General features: G+C 40.9%; 1 protein-coding gene across 2 annotated transcripts in view; it reads left to right on the top strand.

The window, feature by feature from the left end:
• The window catches only part of eif2ak1 (eukaryotic translation initiation factor 2-alpha kinase 1), a 63,621-nt gene that overhangs the window by 5,736 nt on the left and 31,529 nt on the right, over positions 1-26,356 (top strand). The window contains exons 2-8 of one of the 2 annotated variants that reach the window (XM_072269144.1): positions 4,409-4,576; positions 10,218-10,354; positions 12,722-12,765; positions 14,293-14,392; positions 16,064-16,144; positions 25,831-25,930; positions 26,026-26,089. In XM_072269144.1, coding sequence (XP_072125245.1) covers positions 4,409-4,576; positions 10,218-10,354; positions 12,722-12,765; positions 14,293-14,392; positions 16,064-16,144; positions 25,831-25,930; positions 26,026-26,089 — 694 coding nt within the window. The remainder of the gene's footprint in view (positions 1-4,408; positions 4,577-10,217; positions 10,355-12,721; positions 12,766-14,292; positions 14,393-16,063; positions 16,145-25,830; positions 25,931-26,025; positions 26,090-26,356) is intronic. The other variant, XM_072269145.1, reaches the window with a different exon arrangement.

Below are 26,356 nucleotides of genomic sequence, written 5' to 3'. Positions count from 1 at the left end.
GGTTTCAATGAGATTCCTCCCTCATCGTTCTGAATTCCAGCGAGTACAGACCCAGAGCCATCAAGCATCCCTTGCTGATAACCCTTTCATTCCTGGAATCTTCCTCCTCTGGACCTTCTCTAATGCTAACACATCTTTTCTAAGATGAGGGGCCCAAAACTGTTCACAGTACTCAAGGTGAGGCCTCACCAGTGCAAATCTGCTTTGGCACATCCTGAAGGTCTGCAACAGAGAAAAATAGAACTATACAATGTAGGAAGAGGCACTTCAGCCTGTAGTGACCATGATAAACGTACATTTGCTTGTTTATATCCCTCAACTCCCAGCTGGTGATGGGTACTACGGAGATGCGTACCTTTCTTCTGAGCAATGTAGACCTGTGAGCGATATAATTTTGAGCTAAGCAAGGATAGGATCTGGGTGTGTGATGAGGGTGAGTTGCAATAATGAGGAACAGCCTGGCAAACTTCTCTGCCCAAGCTCTCCCCCACCAAAGCACTTAAAGTGTCCGTCACTGTCCTGGTCTGTACAAGCTGGCCAGTAACAATTGGGGGCTGCATTGTCCTGGTCTGTTTATTATCATTCATCAATACATAAGTGTAAAGGAGAATGAAATAATTGTTAGTATGGATCCAATGTGGCATAAAAAACGCAATAAGCACAAAAAACAAAATTGAAAAAAAAACAATAAATATAAATACACAAGTTGAACTTGTATACATAAACTGATTGTATGTACAATACACAGGCAATCCAACACCCGGTTACACAATTATCCTGAGAAATGGTCCTGGCCTGAAATGTCAACTGTTTACTCTTTTCCATAGATGTGGCCTGACGTGTGTGTGTGTGTGTGTGTGTGTTGCCCCAATTGCACTGCGGTGTATTTAGTGGTGATACCTGTTCAAGGTGGCCTAAAAACTGCCAGATTTAAACTCCTCTTCTGTCCCCGCAGAGGACAGGTTAGGAAGCTATATGAAAGTGGTAGGATGAGTAGTTACTACAGATTTAGGATAAGTGACAAAGAGTTAGGAGGATTTAAAAGGAAACACAGATTTCCTAATAGATTTCAAAGGGTGAATTGGATAAATACAGGAAGACTTGACAAACAGTGGGATGTGAAAATATGCACAATAAGTAATTTTGTTCCCCATTTTGTGAATATTTTCTGGATCCTCCCTGATGTCTTCACATCCTTATAAAATGTGATGATCAGAGATGAATACAATACTCACCCCACTTAAGTGTGAGTGAGTGTGTGTGGGGGGAAAGGGCTTGTTTCCCTGTTGTTGCATGCTGGCAGTGTCTTTCTGCTGAGTGTTGTGGGCCATGCTATGTTGGTGTCAGAATGTGTGATGACTCTTACACTCAGTGGCCACTTTATTAGGTTCACTCTAGTACCCGGTGTAGTCTTCTGCTGCTGTAGCCCATCCACTTCAAAGTTCAATGTGTTGTACATTCAGAGATGCTCTTCTGCACACCAGTGTTGTAACGAGTGGTTATCTGAGCTACTGTCACCTTCTTGTCAGCTTGAACCAGTCTGGCCATTCTCCTCTGACCTCTCTCATTAACAAGACATTTTTGCCTACACAAATGCCGCTCACTGGATTTTTTTTTTGTTTTTCGTACCATTTTCTGTAAATTCGAGAGTCTTGTGTGTGAAAATCCCAGAAGATAGCAGTGTTGAGATACTCAAGCCGTCCCGTTTGGCACCAACGATCATTCTACGGTCAAAATCACTAAGATCATATTTCTTTTCCATTCTAATGTTTGATCTGAACAACAATTGAATCTTTTGACCATGTCAGCATGCTTTTATACATTGAGTTGCTGCCATATAATTGGCCGATTAGATATTTGGATTAATGAGCAGGTGCACAGGTGTACCAAATAAAGTGGCCACTGATTGCATATAGAGCACAGTGCAGGCCCTTTTGGCCCATAATGTTGTGCCAACATTTTAACCTACTCTGAGGTTGATCATCTTGCCCACCCTTCCCACACAGCCCTCTATTTTCCTATCATCCATGTGCCTATCTAAGGGTTCCTTCAATACTCCTCGTGTGCCTACTCTACTGGCAGAGCATCCCACTTACCCACTACCTTCTCTGTTTTAAAAAAAACTTACCTCTAACGCCTTCCTTGCAGGCTGCCCCCAGCACATCCTTGGGTTGTGTTGGCTGTTAATGCAAATGATGCATTTCCCTGTATGTTTCGATGTACACATGATAAATAAATGAATCTGAATCTGAATTAATGGACACAATCAGAATCAGGTTTGTTTGTTTGTTTCACAAACAAGAGAAGATCTGTAGATGCTGGAAATCCAAACGACACACACAAAATGCTGGAGGAACTCAGCAGGCCAGGCAGCGTCTATGGAAAAGAGTACAGTCGATGTTTTGGGCCGAGATCTGCTTCCTGCTGAAGGGTCTCAGCCTGAAATGTTGACTGTACTCTTTTCCATAGATGCTGCCTGGCCTGCTGAGTTCCTCCAGCATTTTGTGTGTGTGGTTTGTTTGTTTATTTAGTTTTTAACATATTGATTGAGATTCAGCGCAGAATTAGTCCCTAAGCCTCTTTGAGTCACACTGCCCAGCAATCCCCTGATTTAATCCGAGCCTATTCATGGGACAATTTACAATGACCAATTAACCTACCAACCTGTATGCCATTGGACTGTGGGAGGAAACCAGAGCCCTCGGAGGAAACCCACATGGGTCATGGTGAGTACGTACAAGCTCCTTACAGACAGTGGTGGGAATTGAACCCAAGTCACCGATACTGTAAAGAATTATGCTAACTACTACACTACTGTGCTGCTGGTGTACATTGTGAAATTTGTGGTTTTGCAGCAGTAGTACATTGCAATCAAAATTATTTTTAAAGACTATAAATTGCAATAAGTATATATAAAAAGATTAAATTAAATCAGTAGTGCAAAAATAGAGGGAAAAATAGTTCAGGGATTCATTGTCCATTCAGAAATCTGATGGCGGAGGAGATGAAGCTGTTCCTGAAACTGAGAGTGTGGGTCTTTAGGCTCCTGTACCCCCTCCCTGATGGTAGAAATTGGAAAAGGATGTGTAATGGGTGATGAGGGTCCTTAGTGATGGATGCAACTGTACATTGAAAACTATAAATTACAATAGGAATAATGAAAGCTATAAATTACAATAGGAAATAGTTATGTGGACGTATATACGAGGGGTGATTGATAAGTTTGTGGCCTAAGGTAGAAGGAGTCAATTTTAGAAAACCTAGCACATTTATTTTTCAACACAGTTCCCTCCTACATGTACACACTTAGTCCAGTGGCCGTGGAGCATACAGATCTTGGACCTCCAGAAAGTGTCCACAGCAGGGGTGATTGATAAGTTCGTGGCCTAAGGTAGAAGGACATGAGTTGTACAGCTCTCGTTACATGCACATGCAGTTCAACTCTTTGAGTGATTATGCAGAAAGTTTGAAGTTAATAACTCATCTCCTTCTACTTTAGGCCACGAACTTATCAATCACCCCTGATGAGTTATTAACTGATGGGTTATTAACTTCGTGTGGGCACGTGGCCAAGTGGTTAAGGCATTGGACTAGTGACCTGAAGGTCGTGAGTTCGAGCCCCAGCTGCGGCAACGTGTTGTGTCCTTGAGCAAGGCACTTAATCACACATTACTCTGCAACGACACTGGTGCCAAGCTGTATGGGCCCTAATGCCCTTCCCTTGGACAACATTGGTCTTGTGGAGAGGGGAGACTTGCAGCATGGGCAACTGCTGGTCTTCCATTCACCTCGCCCAGGCCTGCGCCCTGGAGAGTGAAGACTTTCCAGGCGCAGATTCATCGTCTCGCAAGACTAATGGATGCCTTTACTTTACTTATTAACTTCAAACTTCCTGCATAATCACTCAAAGAGTTGAACTGCATGTGCATGTAACGAGAGCTGTATAACTCATCTCCTTCTACCTTGGGCCACGAACTTATCAATCACCCCTGTTGTGGACATTTTCTGGAGATCCAAGATCTGTATGCTCCTCGACCGCTGGACTAAGTGTGTACATGTAGGAGGGGACTGTGTTGAAAAATAAATGTGCTAGGTTTTCTAAAGTTGACTCCTTCTACCTTAGGCCACGAACTTATCAATCACCCCTCGTAGGTAACGGAGAGGAAGAAGCTGTTCCAAAATTTTGAGTATGTACCTTCAGGCTCTGTACTTCCTCCCTGATGATAGCAATGAGAAGAGGTGCAGCATGATAGCATGTGAGGCAAGCTTTTCACTGTACCTTGGTGCATGTGACAGTAATAAATCTATTTAGTGGCATGAATTGCAGTGGACAGTAGTTACACTGCATCTTAATTTTCCGGGTAGTTTTGACTGTTTGAATGTTTCCTCCTTCCACTCCCGACTGTAGAATCCGATCTGCTGGAGGGCTGCGGTCTGGTGGACTCTAGACAGACAGTTCCAACGTTGCAGGACCTCATGGTGGCCATTCCCAACCAGCTGCTTTTGGTCTCACTTCTGGAACATATCTGCTTCATCTACGAGAGAAATCCTCACAGATCCATGCTGCTGTTCCAGTGTAAGTCCTGGCAATGTTCAGAAATATGTGGCAAGGTGGAAACATAGCAACACAGAAAATAGGTGCAGGAGTAGGTCATTCGGCCCTTCGAGCCTGCACAGCCATTCAGTATGATCATGGCTGATCATCCAACTCAGAACCCTGTACCTGCCTTCCCTCCATACCCCCTGATCCCTTTAGCCACAAGGGCCATATCTAACTCCCTCTTAAATATAGCCAATGAACTCTTTCCTGTGGCAGAGAATTCCACAGATTCACCACTCTCTGTGTGAAGAAGTTTTCCGTCATCTCAGTCCTAAAAGGCTTCCCCTTTATCCTCAAACTGTGACCCCTCATTCTGGACTTCCCCAACATCGGGAACAATCTTCCTGCATCTAGCCTGTCCAATCCCTTTAGAATTTTATATGTTTCAATAGGATCCCCCCCTCAATCTTCTAAATTCCAGTGAGTATAAGCCTAGTCGATCCAGTCTTTCATCATATGAAAGTCCTGCCATCCCAGGAATCAATCCGGTGAACCTTCTTTGTACTCCCTCTATGGCAAGGACGTCTTTCCTCAGATTAGGGGACCAAAACTGCACACAATACTCCAGGTGTGGTCTCATCAAGGCCTTGTACAACTGCAGTAGTACCTCCCTGCTCCTGTACTCGAACCTTCTTGCTATGAATGCCAGCATACCATTCGCCTTTTTCACCGCCTGCTGTACCTGCATGCCCACTTTCAATGACTGGTGTATAATGACACCCAGGTCTCGTTGCACCTCCCCTTTTCCTAATCGGCCACCATTCCTTCAGTTAGTCCTGACGAAGGGTCTCGGCCTGAAACGTCGACTGCACCTCTTCCTAGAGATGCCTGGCCTGCTGCGTTCACCAGCAACTTTTATGTGTGTTGCTTGAATTTCCAGCATCTGCAGAATTCCTGTTGTTTACCATTCAGATAATAATCTGTTTTCCTGTTTTTGCCACCAAAGTGGATAACTTCACATTTATCCACATTTATCCGCATCTGCCATGAATTTGCCCACTCACCTAACCTATCCAAGTCACTCTGCATCCTCTTAGCATCCTCCTCACAGCTAACACTGCCGCTCAGCTTCGTGTCATCCGCAAACTTGGAGATGCTGCATTTAATTCCCTCATCTAAGTCATTAATATATATTGTAAACAACTGGGGTCCCAGCACTGAGCCTTGCGGTACCCCACTAGTCACTGCCTGCCATTCTGAAAAGGTCCTGTTTATTCCCACTCTTTGCTTCCTGTCTGTCAACCAATTCTATGTTTCTATGTAATACAACTTTAACACTAGGTCCGGGTCTAACTTCTTGTAGAGGGGGCAGCAGGACTGTGTGTTAGTGAGTCTATAAAGTGTATGAAAATGACTGAATGTTTAAATTGGTAGATTGATTATTATGGTCGCGTATTAAGGTGCAGAGAGGAACCTGTCTTGTATGCCATCCATACAGATCATTTCATCACATCAGTACCTTGAGGTAGTACAAGAGAAAACAATAACAATGCAGAATAAAGTGCTACGGTTACAGAGAAAGTGCAGTGTAGTCAGGTAGTAAGGTGCAAGGCAAGTTCGAGCCTCAGCTGTGGCAGTGTGTTTGTGTCCTTGAGCAAGGCACTTAACCACACATTGCTCTAGTGTCTGTGTGAGGAGTGGCGCCCCACACAGACTTCCAACTTGCACCTTGTAAGGCATGAAAATGCCCAACGCAGGCCTCTCATGGTCTGAGTTGATGTTCCCTCCCCTATAGATTAGATTAGATTATGAGGATACGCAGTCCCCTTTTATTGTCATTTAGTAATGCATGTATTAAGAAATGATTCAATAGTCCTCCGGTGTGATATCACAGAAACACAAGACAGACCAAGACTGAAAAACTGATAAAAACCACATAATTATAACATAGTTACAACAGTGCAAGCAATACCGTAATTTGATAAAGAACAGGCCATGGGCACGGTAAAAAAAAGTTCAAAGTCTCTCAATAGCCCCATCATCTCACGCAGACGGTAGAAGGAAGAAAACTCTCCCTGCCATGAGCCTCCAGCGCCGCAAACTTGCTGATGCAGCATCCTGGAAGCACCCGACCACAGTCCGACTCTGAGTCGTCCGAAAACTTTGAACCTCTGACCAGCCCTCCAACATCGAGTGCCATCTCTGCCGAGCACTTCGACCACAGCCCTGGCCGCCAGCAGCAGGCAAAGCCGAGGATTTAGGGCCTTCCCTTTGTAGTTCTCGATCGCACAGTAGCGCTAGCAGCGAACCGGGCATTTCAGAAGTTTCTCCAGCTGTTCCTCCATTCTTCTCACATCTGTCTCCATCAAATCAGAATTGTGCACAGCCCCTATTTAACAGATACAATATCATTTCACCGGAGAGGCTGCGCGCACTGTGTCGCGCCGCCATCTTCTCCTCCCGCAGTAGCGAGGTAGATTGTGAGGTCAAGATTCCACTATGTCATTTAAAACTTTGACAAGCTTCTATAGACGCACAGTAGAGAATATCCTGACTGGCTGCATCGTAGCTTGGTATGGAAACACCAATGCCCAAGAATCAGAATTGGGTTTAATATCAATGACATATGTCATGAAATTTGTAGTTTTGTGGCAGCAATGCAGTATATAAAATACTATAAATTTCAGTAGTTAAATGTTTAGGAAGGAGTTACAGAAACTTGAAGGCACACACTCAGCCATTTAGGAACAGCTTCTTCCCTTCTGCCTTGTGATTCCTAAATGGACATTGAACCCATGAACACTACCTCACTTTTTAAAAATGTTATTTTTGTTTTTGCACTAATTTTAATCTATTTGATACACATATATATTTTACTGTAATTGATTTATTTGTTCTCTATTTCTATATTATCATGTATTGCATTGAAATGCTGCTGCTAAGTTAATTAATTTTACGACACATGCCAGTGATAATAAACCTGATTCTGAATAAGAAATATATATAAAAAAATTAAATAAGTGATGCAAACTGAGAGCAAAAGTAGTGAGGTAGTGTTCATGGTTTGGTTCATTATCCATTTAGAAATCTGATGAGGGAGAGGAAGGAACTGTTCCCAAAATGCTGAGTGTGTATAGCTCCTCTCTGATAGTAATGAGAAGAGGGCATGTCTTGGCTCATAGTTCATGGAAGTATGTACAGGAATTGAGCTCTTTGAGCCTGGGCTACTATTCATCAGTATGTTCAAAGTTAAGTTATTTTCTCAAAATGTATATAATACCATATACTACCTTGAGATTAATTTTCTTTTAGTTAATTTTAATAAAATAAAGAAATACAATAGAATTTATGGAAAGCTATCCATAAAGACTGACAAATAACCTATATGCAAAAGAAGACAAATTGTGCAAATAAAAATACTCAACATGAGTTGTAAAGAGTTCTTAAAAGTGAGTCTGTAGATCGTAGAATCAGTTCAGAGTTGTAAGTGCAGTTACTCACACCGGTTCATGAGCCTGATAGTTGAAGAGGAGTAACTGATGTTCCTGAACCTCGTGATGTGGGATCCAAGGCTGTGTGCCTCCTTCCCGATGGTAGCAGCGAGAAGCCAGCGTAGCCTGGGTGGTGGAGGTCTTTGATGATGAATGCTGCTTCCTGGTGACAACACCCCATGTAGATGTTATTATGGTGTTTTGGTTATAGTTGATCTACCATGGCAACACTGTTCTGTTTTATTCCCATGTCCCTTGATTCATTTCATATCATACAGAACTGAACAATTTGCTGACAATTTCTACACTGCTCCCACCTTTGATAGTTGGTGTATTATTGTCGCATAGACTGAAATACAGTGAAAAACACTGTTTTGCATACTATCTATATGAATAAACATCCAGCAGGAGGCTGGAGACTTCCACACCTCAATCAACTACATTTCCTGTCAACCTGCCTCTTTTAAGAATTCTATTCTATTATAATAATTCTTCTGTCTCCTTTACATTTGCTTCATTGACAAGACTTTCCCCCTGATGTCTTTGTTCTTCCTGAAACATAGTTTTCCTTCCATTATAGATGATAGAGTCCCTGACCTCATCTCATCTATTTTCTTGCCCTAGTCCTTACCTTCCACCCCAACAGTCTTTACAGATCATCTTTCATAATTTCTATCAACTTCAGCAATCCCACCACCAGACTTGTTTTCCTTTGTGCTATTGAAGGGACCATTCCCTTTACAAGTGCCTGGAAGGCTGTTCTGTTCCAACCAATGATGAATGGTGTTGACCTAAAGCATCGATTCTTTATTCCTCTCCGTAGATGCTGCCTCACCTGCTGAGTTCAGCAGTTTGTATGGATTTCTGGCATCTGCAGAAGCTCTTGTGTTTACAGTATGAATCCCCTTCTTCAGGCACTTTCCCATTCAAGTACAGGAGACAGCACCCTGATCCCTCCCTAACATGCAGGGATCCAATCAGTCCTTTTCAAGTGAAGCAGCAATTCACCTGAACTTCCTCTATTCTTTGTATTTGGTGTTTACAACATGATCTCCTCTTATAGTCATACTTTATTGATCCTGAAGGAAATTGATTTTCGTTACAGTTGCCCCAACCAAGAATAGAGTATAAATATAGCAATATAAAACCATAAATAATTAAATAGTAATATGTAAATTATGCCAGGAAATAAGTCCAGGACCAGCCTATTGGCTCAGGGTATCTGACCCTCCAAGGGAGGAATTGTAAAGTTTCATGGCCACAGGCAGGAATGACTTCCTATGACGCTCTGTGCTGCATCTTGGTGGAATGAGTCTCTGGCTGAATGTACTCCTGTGCCCAACCAGTACATTATGTAGTGGATGGGAGACATTGTCCAAGATGGCATGCAACTTGGACAGCATCCTCTTTTCAGACACCACTGTCAGAGAGAAACTAGATCTGGCGTGGATGCTATGTACCCTCCTCCCCGACGGGAGTGGGGCAAACAGCCTATAAGCTGAGTGGGTGAAATCCTTCGTGATGGCACTGGTCGTTTTCTGGCACCTTTCTGTATATATGTCCTCGATAGCGGGCAGGCTGGTGCTAGTGATGTGTGGGATAGTTTTGCCTCCCTGTTGTAGAGCCTTCCCATCTGAGAGGAGGGCTGTTGGATGTTTTCTTATTTGAACCTTAACGCACTTTCAAATAGTGGAGTGATAGCGTGACGCTATTACAGCTTGGGGTATCGGAGTTCAGAGTTCAATTCTGACGTCATCTGTCAGTAGTCTATCTATTCCTCGTGGAATGTGTATGTCTCCTCTGAGTCCTCCTGCTTCATCCCACAGTTAAAAGATGTACCGAGTAGTAGGGTAATTGGTCATTGGGAGTTGTCCCGTGGTTAACCGGGGTTGCTAGCTGTTGTGGCTCAAAGGGCCTGGAGGGTTTATTCCGTGCTGTATCTCTAAATAAATGAAATGAATGATAAGTTTTCCAATTAAAATGGTGAGTTTAAAGACAGGATGGCAAACCGAACCCAGTCAGCCAGGTGTTGACCATTAAGTTTTCCAGGAAGTCTGACCATTGATTATCAGCGTGTTATTGCACGTCTGTACGTGCTAATGGAAGCTCCCCAGCTGATCTCTGAGTTTTACTGCATGAGTGGAATTTACCCTGCTGATACATCTGTTGCATTTCTACCCGTGCAGTGTTGTGTAAGAAGCTTGTGAAGGTGCACCTGATTTCCCCAGTCACCTTTAGTGAAGAGTTCAGCACCGTGAGGCTGCAGCACCATCAGGCCTTTACAAACCTACTGCGGGTGGCGAGCAACAGTTTGTGCCTACAGGTGAGTCCGTTAGCTCGGGGATGTCCAGCAAGGAAATGGGCCCTTCAGCTCACTGAATGCACGCCTTCCTTTTACACTCACCAATTTTATTCCTCCTCCCTTCCCACCTGTTTTCCCCAGATCCTACCACCAACCTACCCATGAAGGGCAATGTACAACAACCAAATCACCTACTAGCATGTCTTTGGGACATGCACGGACCTGGAGCACTTGGGGGTGGGGGAAGAACTTTTCTCTTTAGAGTGAAGGAGGTTGAGAGGTGACTTGATAGAGGTGTATAAGATGATGAGAAGCATAGATAGAATTAACAGCAGCACCTTTTTCCCAGGGTGGAAACGGCTGATACGAGAGGGCGTAGTTTTAAGGTGATTGGTAGAAAGTATAGAGGGAATGTCAGAAGGAGGATTTTTACACAGTGGTGATTGCATGAGAACATGATGCCAGGGGTGTTGAGAGTTACAGTTATGGGGAGAGCATGCAGATAGCGCGTAGGCAGTACCCAACAGCAGGATCATACCGAGGTTATTGGAGCAATGTAGCAATAACCCTTGTTCTTTCTTTGTTTATGTGTTTATCTTCCTCTCTCCCTCTATGTTCCTTTCTCTATGAGTGTTCCTCTGATTGTGAGTCGTCTGTATGTATCTGTGTGATCTTTATTTCACTAGCATAGATTCTTCTCAAATCTCTGGACCCATCATAATTCAACTTCAAGTTGAAGTTTATTGTCATCTGACTGTGCATATATACAACCAAACAAAACAGCATTCCTCCAGACTACAGGGGCACCCACACAACACGTATCACACACAGTACATAAAACGAAATATTTCTGTAAACAAGTTAATAAAATATAATTGGAGATACATGTAGTTCACAGTACAGGTGAACAGTAAACAGCTCGCTGCCTTGGTGACAAGACCTCAGTAGTGACAGGGTATTCATTAGTCTCTCAGCTGGAGGGAAGAAGCCATTACCCAGTCTGGCTGTCCTTGTCCTGATGCTCCTGTACCTCCTTCCTGATGGTAGCGAGTAGCGATAATGTTACACGCCTCATTTACCTCTCCTCTCAGCCTCCTGTGTTCTAAAGAAAACAACCCCAGTCTATAAAGTTAGAGGAAGGATGTGGAAGCTTTGGAGAGGGTGCATTCGAGAGAGCATGTCTTATGAGGGAAGGTTGAGTGAGCTAGGGCTTTTCGCTTTAGAGTAAAAGAGAATCATAGGTGACTTGATAGAGAGGTATAAGATGATATGAGCCATAGATCAAGTGGACAGGCAAAGATGTTTTCCCCAGGGTGGAGATGGTTAATATGAGTGGGCATAATTTTAAGGTGAATTATAAGGAGGAAATTATGGGGGGGATGTCGTGGAACGTGCCGCCAGGAGTGGTGGTAAAGGGAGATACATTAGGGACATTTAAGGGACTCCTAGACAGGCACATGGATGACCAAAAAAAATGGAGGATTAAGGTGGACGGAAGGGTTCGATTAATTTTGGAGTAGGTTAACAGGTCAGCACAACATCATGAGCCGAACAGCCTGTACTGTGCTGTACTGTTGTAAGTTCTGTTAAATTTTTCTTAATAGCTACAATTCTCCAGTCCTTGCAACATCCTTGACATATTCTCCATTGTAGTGAATCAGCGCTGCAGTATTGTGACCAGAACTGTACTGCTTCCGGAGTGGGGGATTGAAGTCACAACATTCTGATGTAGGGAGGGCTGTGCTGCCCCTGAACTACAGCCCATTATAGAAGCTAGCAGTGAGTTTCCCAGTGCTGATGATAAATCAGGAGCTTGGGAGTGGTGTTATCCACACTGCAGATGGAATGCTATGCTGAACTCCTCGTGCCCGTTATCCCTTAAAAGATTACAAGCAGCAATGTCATTGTGTTCCCCAAACAAATGCCCTAATGTTTTTCCAGAGAGCTCGTTGAATAAAGTATAGTAGATTATTGGGTTATTGAAGAGCTTGAGTGTGTTGTCCGTTACAATTTTCATCTATAGTTCTGTGGTTGGATAGCTGAAGGAGGATGCAGTTAGGGAATCTCACTGAGAAATGGAGTAAGCTTTCTTTGGGAATTTGTGGGGCATATTCTCGCTGCTGTCTGTAAGGAGTTTGTACATTCTCCGCATGACCGCGTGGGTTTCCTCCGGGTGCTCAGCTTTCATCCTACAGTCCAAAGGGGTACAAATTGGTAGGTTCGTTGGGCATTGTAAATTGTCCCGTGATCAGGGATTGCTGGGCGGCGTGGCTCGAAGGGTTGGAAGGGCCTATTCTGCAATGTATCTCAATAAATAAATAAATTCAGCCCTTGTAACGAGGTGGGCTGTTTGCATCACCACAGAAACTGGTTGCTTTTGTCTTCTAGAGGCGTGGTACCAAAGGAGATGCCCATCCCCAAGTCCCCTGCAGGTACGTCTAAATCAGGATCAGATTTAAAATCACTGGCATATGTCGTGAAATTTGTTGTCTTTGTGGCAGCAGTACGGTGCAATACATAGAAACATACAGTGAATTACAGTCAGAATATATATACTGTATTAAATAGTTAAATTTAAATAGTGAGTTAGTGTTCATGGGTTCATTGTCTATTCAGAAATCGGATAGCAGAGGGGAAGAAGCTGTTCCTGAATCGTTGAGTGTGATTGACGTGGAATTTGTTGTTTTGTGGCAGCAGTACAGTGCGAAGACATACAATTATTATAATTTGCAAAAATATATAAACAGTGTAAAAAAAATAGGAATGATGAGGTTGTGTTCATGCACCGTTAAAAGATTTGATAGTGGAGGGGTGGAAGCTGCATCTGCATCACTGTTTGGGTCTTCAGGCTCCTGATGGTAATAATGAGAAGAGGGCATGTCCCGAATGGTCAGGGTCCCTAATGATGACTGCAACCTTCATGAAGCGCCGCTTCTTGAAGATGTCCTCGGTGTTGGGGAGGGTTGTGCCTGTTACGGAGCTAGCTGAGACTACAGCCCTGTGCAGCCTCTTTCAATCCTATGCATTGGAGCCTCCATCGGCTGTGATGCAACCAGTCAGAATGCTGTCCAAGTATATCTGTGGAACAGTAGAGATTTACTGGATCCAGTAAATTAGTTCAAATCCTGTCATGGACATCTTGAACATCTAACTTCATTTTTTTCAAATTTAAAAACAAACCGGGATCTAAAGTATTGCAATTAGTAAAAATTGTCTACGGACTAGCATCTAGTTTCATAAACTGAAGGCATAGCTTAGTAGGGTTAGTTGTAGAACTCTTTGCTTTTAGCTGTAACACACATACAATGCTGGAAGAACTCAGTAAGTCAGGCAGCCTCTATAGATCAGAATAAACAGTGGATGTTTCAGGCCAAGACCCTCCATTAGGATTGGGTTTGCTGTTGGCTATAGTTTTGTAATAGTTTATGCCTGAAAAGCTAATACAAGAGGGGCATAATTTTAAGGTGATCGGAGGAAATTATAGGGGGATGTCAGATTTTTTTTTTACAAAGAGAATGGTGGATGCTAGGAACACCCTGGTATGGGTGATGGTAGAGGCAGATAGGTTATGGACATTTAAGATATGAAAATAGAGCTGGCTATGGAGGATGGAAGGGTTAGGTTCATCTTGGTGTAGGCTAAAAGGTTGGCTGAGCATTGTGGGCCAAAGAGCCTACATTGTGGTGTTATGTCCTGTGTTAAACTGCTTACAGCACAATTAGTGTCCTATGGACCACTGTAAGAAACCCAATTGATTCATCAGAGACCTGCTGTCCGCTTCAGCACAAGACTGGAGTCACCCATAGTCTTAGACAATACGTCTGTGGACAACAGGACTATTAGGGAAACCAAGCACACTCACCTTACCAGCAATGCGCACATCCCAATTATAACCATTGTACAGAATGCATTAACTAGAGCGCTGAAAATTGATGGTCTGCATTTTGGTTTTTGATCAGAATAGAGGAAACGTTCTTTCAAAGACAGACGTCTCGGTACATGACTGAATTTGAAGAAATCGCCAGGCTGGGTAAAGGAGGCTATGGAAAAGTGTACAAGGTGTGTGATAGAATCTTAGACTTGGATCTTGAGATTCTACGTTTTCAAAGACAAAATTTGAGTTCATTGTCAACTGCACAAGTCCATGAAAAACTTACTTGTAGCAGCATGACAGGCACATAGCATTGTAAATTGTACAGTTTTTTTGCAAGAAAGGACAGAGAACCAAAAAAAAAAAAGTCAGTTTTGGTTAGAATTGATCACTGGTGAGACCTCCACACCATCCAAAACAATTGCGACTTCCCAGTGGCCAAACATTTTAACTCCAATTCCCATTCCCATTCCCATTCTGTTGTGTTAGTCCATGGCCTCCTCTTGTGCCAAAAAGAGGCCAGCCCCAGGGTGGATGAGCAACACCTTGATTCCATCTGGGTACCCTCCAACCTGATAGCATGAACTTCGATTTCTCCTACCAGTGAACAAACTTCCCAACCCCACTTCCTCAGTGCCCCACTCTGACCTTTCATCTCTTCTCACCAGCCTATTACTTTCCCCTCAGTCCCCTCCTCCCTTCCTTTCTTCTAATGTCTACTCTCCTCTTCCGTCAGATTATTTCTTCTCCAGCCCTTGGCCTTTCCCACTCACTTGGCTTCACCTATCATCTCCAGCTAGCCTCTTTCCCCTCCTCCAACCTTTTTATTCTGGCATTCCCTCCCCCACTCCTGAAGTAGGGTCTTGGCCCAAAACATCGACTGTGTACTCTTTTCCATAGATGCTGCCTGACCTGTTTTACATTGTTATCGTGCCTGACTCAACCACTATTTTTGGCAACCTATTCCCTTTGTGTGAAGAATCTGACCCCGATGTCCCTTTTAAATCTCTCGCCTTGGATCTTAAACCAATGCCTTCTTATTTTCAGTACCTCTTCCCTGGGAAAATGATTGTGTTGTGTCTGCAACTTTCACCATTTCCAATGGGACCCTTCTATCAAACACATCTTTACCTCCACCACCACCGTACTCTACACCTTCTGCAGTGATTGCTCCCTTCATGATTCCTGTGTTCATTTGTCCCTCCCCATTCATCTCCCTCCAGGCACTTATCCCTGCAAACAGTAGAATTGCTACACCAGCCCATTCACCTCCTCTCTCACCTCCAGACAGGGCCTCAAACAGTCCTTCGAAGTGAGACAACATTTCACCTGAAAATTGTTGGTGTCATCTACCGTGTCCGGTGCTCCCTATGCAGTCTCTTGAGACCCAACATAGATTGGGGGGACTGCTTTGTCGAGCACCTTGGCTCCATGTGCAAACTGCAGGATTTCCCGGTGGCCATCCATTTCAGTTCCAATTCCCATTCCAGTTCTGATGTGTCGATCTGTGGCTTTCTCTTCTGCTACAATGAGGCCACTCTCAGGTTGGTGGAGCAACACCTTGGGTAGCCTCCAACCTGGTGCCATGAACATCGATTTCTCCAACTTCCAGTAATTATTTCCCCCCTGCTCCTTTCCTTGCTTTCATTTCCCCACTCTGCCCCCTTCACTACTTTTTGGAGGCTTTTCCATTAGTGTTTCTATACCAGGCTGTCATGCAACCGCTCAATATACTCTGCACCACACATTTATAGAAGCTTGTCGAAGTTTTAGATGACATGCTGAATTTTTGCAAACTTCTAAGAAAGTATGTTTGTGGATGGTTAGAGATAACTACTCAAGACTTGTATTTATTTCAGGTCAGGAATAAATTGGATGGACAGTTTTATGCTTTGAAGAAGATTCTCATGAAGAAATTAACAAGATTGGACTGTATGAAGGTACTCAGTGTTAATGGTGTTACTATTCACCAAGTGTGACAATCCCTGTGATACACAGCAGATCATGTAGAACCTGTAGTGAGAGAAACAGAGTTAACGCTTCAGCTTGTCAAGCTTTGGTCAGAAGTTGGGAAAGAACAGGTTTTAAGATGCAGGAGAAGTGGGGAGGGGAGGATGGATCAGAAAGGAAAATATGTAATAGGGTGGAAGGCAGGAAAGATTGAATGAGGATTTTTTTTAAATTTAGAGATACAACAGAGACCCTTTCTGGTCCTTTGAGCCAAGCTGCCCAGCAACCCGCTACTTAACCCCAGTCTAATCACAGGAGAATATACAGTTAGCCTACTAACCCGTATGTCCTTGGATTGTGAAAGGAAACTGGAGCAGCCAGAGGAAATGCATACATTCCGTGGGGGGGACGTACAAACTCCTTACAGGGGACGCTGGAATTGAACAACAAACTCTGATACCCTGAGCTGTGACAGCTATGCTACTGTGGCTCTCCATGGTGCAGTCTTTCTCTACAAATTTCCTGTTGTTCTGTTTTTAACATTTGCAGCATTTTGTGTTATTTAATGTTTCCAACATCTACATTATTTTATCTTGATATTATCTGCTGTACAATGGTGTTCACAGGATTTTGGTTGGCTGGTGCAGAACTTTCTATCTGCTCTACAACATCCAAGAATTCCAGTCGGCCATTGCAGCTCCTTGCATGCTTCCGAATTTCCATCACCTCACCATTTGTACTTGCATCTTCTGCTGTGTGGGCTTAAACCCTGGAATCCTTTCCCTAAACTATTCCATTTTGTCTGTGAGTGCTTTAAACCTGCCTCTTTCACCAAGACTTGCTGATCTACCCTAATATCACTTTATGTGACTCTCCCAATTTATGCTTGGGAGCTTTTTGCCATATGTGATGTATACAGTATAAATTTATATAAATACACACATGAGAAAATCTGCGCGCGCGCGCACACACACACAACACACACAGTGTGGATTGCATGATAGCGTAACGCCATACAGAAACAGTGATCTGGGCTCAATTCTGCTGTTGTCTGTAAGGAGTTTGTACATTTTCCTCATGATCGTGAGGGGTTCCTCTGAGTGTTTCCATTTGCTCCCACGTTCCAAAGACAGAAAGGTTAGTAGGTTAGTAAGTTGTGGGTATGCTATGTTGGTGTCTGAAGCATGGTGATGTTTGCTGGCTTCCCCCAGCACATCTTTGGACTGTGTTGGTCGTTGATGCCAAACAATGCATTTCTCTGTATGTTTTGGATGTACATGTGACAAATAAAGCACATCTTTGGTAACATTTCCTTTTTCTGATGAACGATTGTTGAGGAATACGAGTTTATTTATTTATTTAGAGATATGACATAAAATAGGCCCTTCCTCCCAGTGATCCACCTATTTATCCCTGGCCTAATCACAGGACAATTTACGATGACCTTTTAACCAACTGACCTGTACGCCTTTGGAATGTGGGAGGAAGCCGGGGCACCTGGAGGAAACCTACATGGTCACAGGGAGAACATGCAAACTCTTCTTTTCTTTTTCAATCTTTTTATTAATTTTAGAATATATAAACAAAACATAGCAATGATACAGATAATAGGAGATAAATTGTTACACTTACAAACAGTAATCGTAAAGTCCAATATTGAAATTTGACAAAGCTCCCAATCATATAAAACTAACAACGGATCAAATCAAAAAAAAAACTAAATAAAACATGAAAAAGAAAAAAAAAACAAAACCAAAAAAAAAAATCCCAACCCAAAAGAAAGACAAAATTAATCAACTAAACTAAAAGACTTGGGCAAATCTAAAAACTTAAAAATGAAAAAGAAGAAAACCTTAGTGCCAACGACTCCATTCCCCTCCAACAACAATACAGAGAAATAGAATAGGTTTGGAAATAAAGATATTACATTAAGTGAAAATGCTGAATGAATGGCCTCCAAGTTTTTTCAAACTTGATGGAAGGGTCATAAACTGCACTTCTAATTTTCTCCAAATTAAAACACAGCATAGTTTGTGAAAACCAATAAAATACCTTAGGAGGGTTAATCTCTTTCCAATTCAACAAAATAGACCTTCTAGCCATTAAAGTAAGAAATGCAATCATTCTTCGTGATGAAGAGGTTAAATTATTTAAATCTATCATTGGTAGTCCAAAAATAGCAGTAATTGGATGCGGTTGTAAGTCTATATTTAAAACCGTTGAAATAATATCAAAAATATCTTTCCAATATTTCTGCAACAGGGGACATGACCAAAACATGTGGGTTAGAGAAGCTATCTCGAAATGACATCTGTCACATATTGGATTAATATAAGAGTAATAGCGAGATAGTTTATCTTTGGACATATGAGCCCTGTGTACTACTTTGAACTGTATTAACCTATGCTTAGCACACAAAGAGGATGAATTCACCAACTGAAGAATTTTTTCCCATTTTTCAGTCGGTATATTAATCTCAAGTTCTCTTTCCCAGTCAGCTTTAATTTTATTAGAAGCATCAGGACATAAATTCAAAATTATATCATATATGATTGCTACAACACTTTTCTGAGAGAGATTTAAATCTGAAATTTTTTCCAAAATATCCGTTGGATATGTGGGAAGTTAGGAGAAACAGTAATTAAAAAGTTCCTAATCTGTAAATATCTAAAAAAGTGAGATCTGGGTAAGTTATAGTTATTAGAAAGTTGATCAAAAGACATAAAACAATTATCCATAAATAAATCGCGAAAAGATATTATACCTTTAATTTTCCAATCAGAGTAAGCTTGATCCATCGTGGAAGGTTGAAAAAGAAAGTTTGACAAGATAGGGCTTGCTAGGATAAATTGATTGAACCCAAAAGATCTTCGAAATTGAAACCATATACGTAAAGTATGCTTAACTATTGGGTTATTAATTTGCTTATATAATTTAAAAGAAGTAAAAGGAAGTGAAGTTCCTAAAACCGAACCCAAGGAAAACCCTTGTAATGAATTAGATTCAAGATTTACCCAATGAGGATTTAAAGATACGTCCAGATCTCGTAACCAAAATTTTAAATATCGAATATTAATTGCCCAATAATAGAATCTAAAATTCAGGAGGGCAAGCCCCCCCCTCCTTTTTAGACTTCTGTAAATACCTTTTACCTAACCTAGGATTTTTATTCTGCCAATCAAAGACAAAGAGATTGGCGACCATTTGGTAAATAACAGTTTAATCTGATCAATTAAAGGTAAAAAATTAGCTTTAAATAAATCTTTATATTTTTTCGTAATTGTTATCCCTAAATATATAAATGAATCATTAACCAGTTTAAATAGGTACATGCTTATTTAAAGGGAATAATTCACTCTTATTAAGATTCAATTTGTAACCAGAGAAGTTACTAAATTGAGTTAACAAATCTAAGATAGCAGGAATTGACTTCTCCGGGTTAGAGATATATAACAACAAATCATCTGCATATAATGATAGTTTATGTATTTCGTTTCCACGGGTAATACCAACAATATTTGGCGAGTTACGAATAGCAATTGCTAAAGATTCAAGAGCAATATTGAATAGCAAAGGACTAAGAGGGCAACCTTGCCTAGTGCCACAAAAAAGACGAAAAAAGGGAGATCTATAATTATTTGTACAAACCGAGGCTACCGGGGAGTAATATAACAATTTAATCCAAGATATAAATGTCAAATTAAAATTAAATTTCTCAAGAACATTAAATAAATAAGGCCATTCGACTCTGTCAAAGGCTTTCTCAGCATCTAAAGAGATAATACATTCCGGGGTGGTAAATGAAGGGGTGTAAACAATATTCAGTAACCTCCTAATATTAAAGGATGAATAGCGATTCTTAATGAATCCGGTTTGATCCATGGAAATAATTTGAGGTAACACCTTCTCCAATCTAGTTGCTAGAATTTTTGAAAAAATCTTGGAGTCTACATTCAAAAGAGATATCGGTCTGTATGATGTACAATCAGTAGGATCTTTATTCTTTTTAAGAATTAAGGAAATAGAGGCTTCGTAAAACGATTGTGGTAATTTACCTAAACTGATTGCTTCCTTGAATATTCTAGACAACTTAGAGGAAAGAATGGAAGAAAAAAATTTTTAAAATTCCACTGTAAACCCATCTGGACCGGGTGCTTTACCGGAATTCAAAGATGAGATTGCAGTTATTATTTCTTCCTCTGAAATGGAAGTTTCTAATGATAGGGACTCTTCGGGTGATAATTTTGGAAAACTCAATTTACTTAAAAAGTCATGCATAAAATTAGAATCATGAGGAAAATCAGAGTGATATAAAGAGGTATAGAATTCTTGAAAGGTTTGATTTATCACAGCATGATCCACTGTGAAAGTATCATCCTGTTTACGAATCTTAGTAATTTGACGTTTAACCGAATCAAATTTCAAATGGTTAGCCAATAATTTACCCGATTTATCACTATGAATATAAAAATCACTCCTAGTTCTCATTAATTGATTTTCGATGGAGGATGTTAATAATAAGCCATGTTCCAATTGGAGTTCAACTCTATGTTTGTACAGCTCCTTACTGGGAGAAATAGCATATTTTTTATTGACTTCTTTAATTTTATCAACCAACAAAAGTATTTCATTGTTAACACGTTTTTTCAAACCAGCTGAATAGGAAATGATCTGACCACGGATATAAGCTTTAAAGGCATCCCAAACAGTTCCATTGGAAACTTCGTCCGTAGTATTAGTTGAAAAAAAGAAATCGATCTGCTCCTTTATAAATTTGACAAAATCTTGATCTTGAAGCAAAATAGGGTTAAATCGCCATTGTCGGCTAGTACAGGAGGTGTCCATTAACTTGATGGAAAGTTTCAGTGGAGCATGATCTGAAATAACAATACTGTCATAATTACAATCAAGTACATATGGAATCAAACGGGAGTCAATCAAAAATAATCAATTCGGGAAAAAGAACGATGAACATGTGAAAAAAAGGAGAATTCCTTGTCATTTGGATGTAGAAATCTCCAAATTTCTAAAATCCCAGAATCCAACATAAAAGAATTAATAATAGTAGACGACTTATTCAGTAAAGCCGGACTAACTATGGATCTGTCCAACATGGAATTCAGACATAAATTAAAATCACCACCCATTATCAACATATACTCGTTTAAGTTAGGAAAGGAAGTGAATAATTGTTTAAAAAATTCAGGGTAATCCACATTCGGAGCATAAACATTCACCATAGCGACCTTTTTATTAAAAAGTACCCCAGTAATTAACAAAAATCTGCCATTAGGATCCGAAATAATGTCTTGATGAATAAATGTAATTGAAGGATCAATAAAAATTGAAACGCCTTTAATTTTGGCTTGAGCATTTGAGTGGTATTGTTGATCTTTCCAAAACTTAAAGAAGCGTTGATTATCCTCTTTCCTTACATGAGTCTCTTGTGCAAAAATAATATGAGCATTCAGTCTTTGGAACACTTTGAAAACCTTTTTCTGTTTTATAGGATGGTTTAAACCATTTGTGTTCCAAGAAACAAAATTAATAGTATGAGCCATAATTAGGAGTTAACCCTTTGGTAAGAAAGGGGTTAACCACAATGTGAGCTCATAAAACCGGAAGAGGAATACATGATTAGAGAGGAACTGGAAATCTCGACACTGCGGACATCTTGGTAGTTCTGAAACAGCCCAACAGAAAAAATTAAAAACGAAAAAGACTGACCCACCTCCCATCCCCAAGAACCCCGAACTAAGCCAGAAATGGCTGAAGGAAGCTCTAACTAAAACTAATTCTAACCCCATTTCTGCAGGGGGCAACTCCAAAAATATATGTTAGATAAAAGACCTCCCAGAAACTAATGCATGTAAAAAATAACCAATATAGTAATTGATCTACATAATAAAAATTAGTAAAATATATAAATTAAAAAAGCAGTCAGTACATATAATTAGTTATAAACGAATAAATAAAAGATCGCTTCTAAAATGAAAGGAGGATTATGGGAAGAAGAAGCATAGGAACATGGCGTCCCGAAAAAGAAACAAAGGAGGTTAAGCAAAAAGAAAGACAAGTCGCCATTTTGATTATGCAAAAACGAAAAGTAGGAAACGTATAACTAAAAATGATCGTCGAATCATATCATAAATAATAACGAAAAAGGAAAAGTTAAAACAAAAGGTTAACTAAAAAAAAACTGATGTTAATTTACAGAAGATAAATAATCTATATAAGTTATAGAATAACAACTATAGTAGTAAATAAAGAACAAAAATCTTAGACTTAAAATAAACCTTCATCGCGCGATAACAAGAGGTTCATTTTATAAAGGAAACACCAGAAGAAAAAAAATTGGTGCTGGAAGCACCCGACACAGATTAAGAGAGGGTATCTGTATCAGAAGGGAACTTATCATCCAAAAAGCTTCGGGCAGCAGTCGTAGAATGGAAGACACGACGATTTCCATCGGAAAGAGAGATTCTGAGATGTGCAGGATACAATAGTGCCGGTTTGAGATTTTTTTGATAGCATTCCGACATTAGAGGTTTAAAAGTCAGTCGTTCCTTCATCACTTCAGGACTGTAATCTTGAACTATCCTGAAGGAATGCTGGCGATACTTGATCATCCCTTGTCGACGAGCAGTCTGGAGACGTTGTTCTTTAACACTGACATAATGGAAACGAAGAATAACTGGTCTAGGTTTAGAAGCAATTGCTGCCGACTTTGTCCACGGTATGCGATGGGCGCAGTCGAGTAATGGAGGATCATTGGGAAAAACTGAACCGAACGAATCCTTTAAAAGTTGAGCAAAGAATATTGCAGGATCTCCAGCCTCAACATCCTCGGGTAAACCGATTAAACGTAAGTTTTGTCTTCTCGATCGATTCTCGAGATCAATAACTTTGGATTTAAGTTGTTGGAGTTGTTTAGTAGTCGAAGCTAGATTCTTCTCTAAGATCTCGACTTTTGTGTCCGTCTTCTGAGATTTAGTATCCAGTTCAGAAATTTTGGCATGGTGTTTCTGAACATCAGAATCCAGGGATTTCAACGAGTCCATGATTGATTTTAAATCTTCATTGAGGCTTTGGCGATGTTGTTCAAATTGAGCCGATAAACTATCAGATAACTTTATCCGCTGCTGCTCAAACATTTCCTCCATAACTTCGTAAGTTAATTCCGTTTGTTTAGAATCACCTTTCTTCTTTGCTCCGTTCCCATCAGCGTCTTTCCCATTTTTGGTTCTAGATCTCGTACTCATTTCTCTAAACTCGAGATTTGCAGTTGACGAAAGGAAATCAATTAATCAGTAAATCAAGAAAATAAAATAAATCTTCTGGTGTACTTAAAGTTGATTAGATCAAGGAGATCAAAGGTTGAAAAGAATAACGGGGATGGAGCGAAGCCAAAGAAGCGACCTCACTCCATGAACTCTCCCTGCAGACTCGCAAACTCTTTATAGACGGTGCTGGAATTGAACTCTGTACTTCAACGTCCTGAGCTGTAATAGCTTTGCACTACACTGCTTGGCACCCCCTAATGTTAATTATTCCTCTCTGAAAACATGTTGCCTGACTTGATGACTATTTCCTGCTTTTCCTGATTTTATTTCTGTTCTTGTGATATTGTCTGAGATGCTGGAGAGCACTCTTCCTTGCTCGATTTTTAAAACAGTGATGGGGCTATGTTTAGTACCAGTACAGCTTTCCCCAATACTAGTACCAAGAATGTCCACTTAGGTAATAGTCTCAAGGTCAAGAAAGATGAGAGATGGCTTGATAGGTGGAGTGGACAGCCATAGACTTTCCCAGGGCAGAAATGGTTAAGATGAGGGTGTTGTATATTTAATATTTGAGTAATATTGAAAATACCTTGTTTGATTAAGCATTTCTTGTTTGTTTAAATAATTCATTATGGGTTGTAAATGTAAGTGAATGGCATACGTCATCATGCCACTATATCATGCATGCGCACCTCACTAAAATAAAACTGCAGTTAGACTCACATTCCCAGCTCCCTTGCTTTCCTTTCAATTAGTTTTTATGTTTTGGAGTTACCAAAGATAACAGAGTGGGCGTAATTTTAAGGTGACTAGGGGGACGTCAGGGGTAACTTTTAACACAGGGAAAGATGAGTGCATGGAATGCCCTGTCAAGAGTGGTGGTAGAAGCAGACACATTAGGGACATTTAAGAAAGGAACATGGATCAAAGTAAATCTATCACCAAAGTACAGATATGTCACCGTATACAACCCTGAGATACATTTCTTTGCAGCCATTCACACTAATTACAAAGAAACACAATAAAATCAATGAAAGACCACACATAACAAGTCTGACCATTTGCAAAAGACAGCAAAATGGGCAAATACGAAAGGAAAAAAACAATAGGTATTGAGAAAATTAGATGAAGAGGCTTTGAAAGTGAGTCCATGTGTTGGGGAATCATTTCAGTACCGGTTGAGTGAGGTTATCCACACTGGTTCAGGAGCCTGATGGTTGAGGGGTAATAACTATTTCCGAATCTGGTGGTGTGGGTTCTAAGATTCCTGTATCTTCTTCCTGAAGGCAGCAGTGAGAAGAGAGCGTGTCCTGGGTGGTGGGAGTCCCTGATGATGGGAGCTATTTTCCTATGGCTGTGTTTCATCTAAATGTGCTCAATGGTGGGGAGGGTTTTACCCGTGATAACGCCATAAGACATAGGATCAGAATTAGGCCATCTGGTCCATCAAGTCTTCTCCGCTATTCAATCATGGCTGATCCTATTTTCTATCTCCTCCTCAACCCCAGTTCTCGGCCTTCTCCCCGTAACCTTTGATGCCATGTCCAATCAAGAACCTATCCATCTCTGCCTTAAAATACACCCAACGACTTGGCCTCCACAGCTGCATGTGGCAACAAATTTCACAAATTCACCACCCTTTGGCTAGAGAAATTTCTCGGCATCTCTATCCTGAGGCTGTGCCCTCTAGTCCTAGACTCCCCCACCATGGGAAACATCCTTTCCACATCTACTCTGTCTAGGCCTTTCAACATTCGAAGGGTTTCAATGAGATCCCTCCTCATCCTTCTAAGTTCCTGCGAGTACAGACCCAGAGCCATCAAATGTTCTTCGTATGATAAACCTTTCATTCCTCATTCCTCATTGATATCTGAGCTGTATCCACTACTTTTTGGAGGCTTTTTCCATGACAGGGCATTAGTGTTTCTATACCAGGCTGTCATGCAACCGCTGAATATACTCTGCACCACACATTTATAGAAGCTTGTCAAAGTTTTAGATGACATGCCAAATTTTTGCAAACTTCTAAGAAAATAGAGGCACTGCGGTATTGAGGTCTGTGTAAGGGAGAAGGATTAGATTGATCTTAGAGTAGGTTTAAAGGTCGACACAACATCATGGGCTGAATGACCTGTACTGTGCTGTAATGTTCTATGTTCGAAATTTATTACCAAATTATGTACAAGTTATCACACACTACCTTGAGATTCATTTCCTTGCAGGCATGTACAGAAATAAAGAAATATAATAGAATCTATGAAAAACCATACATAAACAAAGGCTGACAACCAACTAATGTGCAAAGAAGACAAAATTATCTAAATAAAAATATAAAAAAATAAGGTTGTGAGTTTTGATGTATAACTGAAGTCTTCTCTTTTGTTCTGTCTCAGGTCTTACGAGAAGTTAAGGTTCTGGCAGGTCTTCAACATCCAAACATAGTTGGCTATCACACTGCTTGGATTGAGCATGCAGAACCATTGGTCCTGAAAAGTAATTAAACCTCATCTATATAACATCTTAAAGTTACATTCCACCCTCATTATCACACTTTAACCCATGTATTTTCTCTTTTTCTCACTGTCAAGGTAATCGAATGTCTCCTGGAAATCTATATGCATTGAAGGGCCCTTGTGTTACAGAATATGGCAAGTAAGAAGCGCGTATACTGTAACTGAAAACTTACTATCTGAATAGGAGGTGGAATGGGATGTAGGACTGATAGAAAACACTCTCCTGCACAGCATTTAGTCAGTGAGGAGAAACTCTAGACCGTCTTTATTGATCACATGTACATCGAAACATACAGTGAAATGCGGATTTGGTGTTCTTTGGACAAATAAATGATTAACAACCAACACAGTCCGGAGGTGTGCTGGGGGCAGCCCGCAAGTATTGGCATGCTTCTGTTGCCCACGA

Source organism: Mobula birostris, chromosome 9, assembly GCF_030028105.1.
Source record: "Mobula birostris isolate sMobBir1 chromosome 9, sMobBir1.hap1, whole genome shotgun sequence".
Taxonomy (NCBI): Eukaryota; Metazoa; Chordata; class Chondrichthyes; order Myliobatiformes; family Myliobatidae; genus Mobula; species Mobula birostris.
The sequence above is the reverse complement of the archived record's forward strand: the minus strand, read 5'-3'. Positions and strand labels throughout refer to the sequence as shown.